We start from the raw sequence: 4,965 nt of genomic DNA on the forward strand, positions 1-4,965 counted from the left end.
ATGCACAACAAACCACAAGATAATGATAGCATCTCATGCACAAAAACACCAAATTATAAAGCTGGCAAATCATAAGAGGATCTGTAAAAGGAGTCAAAATTAAAGAAAAATTAAAAAATAAATAGCAAAAGGAGTACAAAATTAAAGAAAATTGAAAAATAAATAGCAACTACAGGCCAAAATTAGTTCTAAAGGAAGCCTCCTTTCCGGTTAAGATCCAATATAATTACACCAGAAACCCTGCTTGCATTACAATGTGAGCCAAATCACAACAAACAAACACACTAAAGTTATAGTCATTGGCGAGTTGAAGCAGCATGATGGATTAAAAGTTTGACTACTCAACAACAACATCGAAGAACAATTGGGAGCCAAGAGATGAATTACAGCAAGAGCAGAAGATTAAAAACTTAGTAAAGGCAAGGAGTTGCAGCGTTAGCAAGGGCTTCGACGAATATGTCGAATGAATAAATGAGGGAGAATATCACAAAAAAATTATAAATGGGGCATTCAATATAATATTTATGTATGTTCGTATCTTTCGATTTTATTTATGTTTTGCATAACATATAAAGGACTGATAGTAGGCTTAGTAGCACCATTTTCTTTGGTTTTAGTGATTATACTAGACTTGCAAACAAAAGTTGTGTCATGTGGGCACTAATGAACCATTTTGTGTTGAATCTTAGATTTTGATGATGAAACCAATTGATAATTATTTATGATTTGATCTACGTTTTAAGTGACACGGGATGCTTCAATCAGGATGAGACAAGTAGGAAGAATCATGTTGGGCCGGAGGAAAACATATCAGAAGACTAGACGTCGGGCCGAAGGATCGGTCGACGTATCGGCAGAAGGCTTCGGGCCATGGATTCGGGCATCGGGCTAAGAAGAGCGGATATTGCGTCAAGGATATCGAAGTTGAGGAGTCAACTGGTCGATTGGGCAATAGGCCGTAAGAGAGGACGATGTGCCGAAGAATCGGACGAAGTATCGAGAGACTAATAACATGCCAAACAATATGATTAATGCTTAGTATTAATTGTCTAGATCGAAGTGTGTTTTACATGTGCAGGATTAACTACGATAGCAAGCCATGAAGCAAAATGAAGTTCCGGAGTCAAGAACACAATTTCGTTGGGAGTTCGAAAGTTCGTCGGAAGTCCGGATGTTTGTCGGAAGTTCTGTCGAAACCAGCCGAGAAGTCTCGGAGCTTGCCAGAGAAGCTCGTCGGAACTCGCCAAGAAGATCGTCGTGAAGTCTAGGAGCTTGCCGGGAGTCCACTGGAACATTGCCGAGAGATCGTCGGAAGTTCGCCGGAAGCTCACAGGAAGAAACCAAGTCTTATAGACTTATTTAGCTTAAGTATATCTTAGATTTCATTGTTAGCACGTAATTAGGTTTGGAATTGGGTTAACCCAATTATGGGCCAATTGGGCCCATGTAAGAAATGTGTTGGGCCCATTAAAAATGCCCAAACAGTGCCCCAAGAGGTGACACCGTCGTGGCACAGTCTCTGAGACTGTGTCAAGAGGTGGTACCACCCAAACACAGCCTCCGAGAGGCTGCAGGCGGTGGTACCTTCAGCCTGGGCAATGGTACCGCCCAGTGTTAGGCGGTGGTATTGCCAGACTGGGCGGTGTCAGTGTCAGACTAACACTGGCGGTGGTATCGCCCGAACCTAGGAAACCTAGGATAAGATGTTTTTAGGCTCCAAGTTTGAATCAATTTGAAGCCTATAAATACCCCTCTCATCCCTAGTTAAAAGACACAAGAGTATTTAAAAGTGAGAAAATACTATTGCAATCATTAGAAAAATCCTCTCCTATAGTCTAAGTTTAGAATTTTATTTAGGAGGAGTGAATGTTTGTAAGGGTTGTCTCCTAAACCCGATAAAAGAAGAAGAGGTGTAAAAGGTGGTTGGTCTTCGCCTATTGAAGGAAGACCGATAGTGAATGTCGATAGCCTCAACGAAAGAGGAATCGACGGAGTGGATATAGGTCATGACGACCGAACCACTGTAAAATTAACGTATTTTCTAGTTTGTATTTACTTCCTACAATTTACATTAACTACAAATTACCTTCAATATTCTCTTACTTTACTTTTAAAGTTAAACATATCCAAATTCAATTTTATCGTACGAAAGGATTTTTCGAAATCAACACTTTTGTCCGTTGCACTAATTCACCCCCCCTCTTAATACCAACCACAATCTTAACATTTTAAACCCTTTATTATGCAACCATTGAAAAGTCTATTTATAATTTACATTAATTATAATATATTTATTAAAATAATTTCTAGATCTTGAATAAAATGCTTTCTCTCACACGTTTTCAAGAGGATAAGTTTGAAAATGCTGTGCCATGTCATTAGACTTCAATGACATGGTAGTGCTGTGATTTTAGGTTGGGAATACTAACTTTTCTGACTTTTTAGGCCAAGTGGCAAGATGAGTTGGTAGTGTTATGATTTTAGTTCAACTCGTATTAATTATATTAAAAATTCAACTACTTCACAACACAGCCAAGAGCAATTAGACATTCCCTCGTCCACAACAGACCACAAGATAATGATGGCATCTCATGCACAAAAACGCCAAATTATAAAGCTGGCAAATCATAAGAGGATCGGCAAACGGAGTCAAAAATTAAAGAAAAATCGAAAAATAAATAGCAACTGCAGGCCAAAACCAGTTCTAAAGGATGCCTCCTTTCCAGTTAAGATCCAATATAATTACACCAGAAACCCTCCTTGCATTACAACGTGAGCCAAATCACAACAAACAAGCACCCATCGTAGATCACTCAGGAACTGGTGAACTTAGTAACCGCCTTGGTCCCCTCCGACACAGCATGCTTGGCGAGCTCACCAGGGAGGACCAAGCGAACGGAGGTCTGCACCTCGCGGGAGGTGATGGTGGGCTTCTTGTTGTAGCGGGCGAGGCGGGAGGCCTCGGCGGCGAGCTTCTCGAAGATGTCGTTGATGAAGGAGTTCATGATGGACATGGCCTTGCTGGAGATGCCGATGTCCGGGTGCACCTGCTTCAGCACCTTGAAGATGTAGATCTTGTAGGTCTCGGTCCCCTTCTTGGCCTTCTTCTTCTTCTTCTTGTCGCCGGCGGCCACGGCACCATCCTTAGAGGGAAGGCGCTTCTCGGCCTTGGGCTTCTTCTCCGCGGGAGCCTTCTCCGCCTTCTTCCCCTTCTCCTCCGTCGCCTTCTCCGCGGGCTTCTTCTCCGCCGGCTTCTTTTCGGCCTTGGGCGCCATGGCGATCGCAAACTGATGGACGAATGGGTGTGGGAAGGCAAATCGCGTCGGATTGGCCTTTTAAGAGAGAGATGGTAGTTGGTGATTGGTTGATATGTCGTGACCACGGATCGATGAGCTGGGCGTCATCGGGACGTTGATCACGCAAAGAGTGTCCACACGAGCTGGAAGGTTTGGAATCCGGAAACGTGGCTGATTCTTATTGGTTGAAACGTTTGTCTCGGATGCTGCCGTGCGCGCGGGAAAACAAAGTCAAAAGTCGCAACGCGGAGAGTTCCCGCTCAAAACGCTGGTTATGGATCTGAACTCGACTCGTAAGACCGAGACTTACTCCAACCAAATGGAATTGTAGAGAAGCAAAACTCCACCGCCAAAAAAGAAACAGATCCGCTAATCTGATCAATTATTTATTATTGTAATAAAATAATTTCAATATAATCTATCAAACATCGTTGATCTCCATCCTGATGATTATTCGTCCTAATTCGATCGAAGGTTATCTATCACACGGAAGAGATGATGTTGGAAACGAATTGTAAACAAAGTCCATCTGATGCCAATCGATGAATCCAAGTGTTCGACATGCTTCTTTTACGATCAAAGCTTCCCTAACCACAACTTAGAGAAATATTCTCTGAAATAAAAAAAAATTAAAAAATATTTTTCATTCATAATCATGACAGACATGGTAGATTTGTTCGGTTGACTTTTACTTGAATCATCAATATGATGGTCATGAGTCTTGATCGAGAATGAATATTTTTCAATTCAAATCCTTAAATATATTATAATAATATTATTTATAAGTATATTGTAATCATCGATAATTGTTTCCTGAATATAAATTAATTATTATAAATGACGTATTATTTTATTATTAATTTTTATGTTCATATACTATAGTTAAGGAAATGATTAAATTTGATTTCCTTAATCATATGGATAAGTTAGAAATTCTACTAATCAATCAAATTATTAATTAATTTATTTTCCAATGAATTATTTAATTTTTAGGAAGTAAATAGTTTACATTCCATTTTGTGTGTGAACTATATAAGAAATAAATTTTTTTTTCTTTATGTGCGAAAGTAAAATAAAAATAATTTAAGAAATAAATTAAATTATTACTTATATTTCGAAAAGACCTCATCCTAGAGAGAACTTTCCGATGAGATGATATCGGGAAAATGATAATCGAGGGAGGATCCTTTCTTTTTTATTTAACTTTGATTTATATTTTGATTTATGTTAAGATTGTTATAATTTTATGATGCATAATGATGTTTTAATTTTAAATTTTCATGATTAGTAAATAATGATAATTGATTTGTGATGTTAGAATGATCATTTGATTTATATTGATCTATTAAGTTTAAGTAAATTTTAATATTAATTTAATTATTAAAATTCTTATTTTTGGATTAGCATAATAATTTTAATTTATTTAATTAGATATATCTATGTTTCAAGAATTATGTATGAATTTATAATATAATTAGTTTTAAATTTAAGATCATGAATTAAAATTTTTAATTAATGGATTTGAATTATTCTTTAATAATTTTATATATTGAAATCTAATTTGATAAGAGAAGTCTAATCGGGGTCTGACTTGAGTATATTGAAATCTAATTTGACTTGTGTTCATATACGATCTAGCCCATGTGGCTAAGCACAACCTAGCCCATGT

General features: G+C 37.7%; 1 protein-coding gene across 1 annotated transcript; it reads right to left on the reverse strand.

Moving 5' to 3' along the window:
• Positions 1-2,700: 2,700 nt before the first annotated feature.
• On the reverse strand, positions 2,701-3,590 carry LOC135671229 (histone H2B.4). The gene has a single exon (XM_065179226.1). It carries the CDS (start codon positions 3,273-3,275, stop codon positions 2,814-2,816), a length of 462 nt encoding a protein of 153 aa, XP_065035298.1. The 5' UTR covers positions 3,276-3,590; the 3' UTR covers positions 2,701-2,813.
• Positions 3,591-4,965: the final 1,375 nt, after the last annotated feature.

The sequence above is a fragment of the Musa acuminata genome, unplaced genomic scaffold (assembly GCF_036884655.1).
Source record: "Musa acuminata AAA Group cultivar baxijiao unplaced genomic scaffold, Cavendish_Baxijiao_AAA HiC_scaffold_1138, whole genome shotgun sequence".
NCBI lineage: Eukaryota > Viridiplantae > Streptophyta > Magnoliopsida > Zingiberales > Musaceae > Musa > Musa acuminata.

Bases quoted from the DNA above. Each gene is read 5' to 3' on its own strand.
- LOC135671229 (XM_065179226.1), bottom strand. From the start codon at position 3,275: ATGGCGCCCAAGGCCGAAAAGAAGCCGGCGGAGAAGAAGCCCGCGGAG.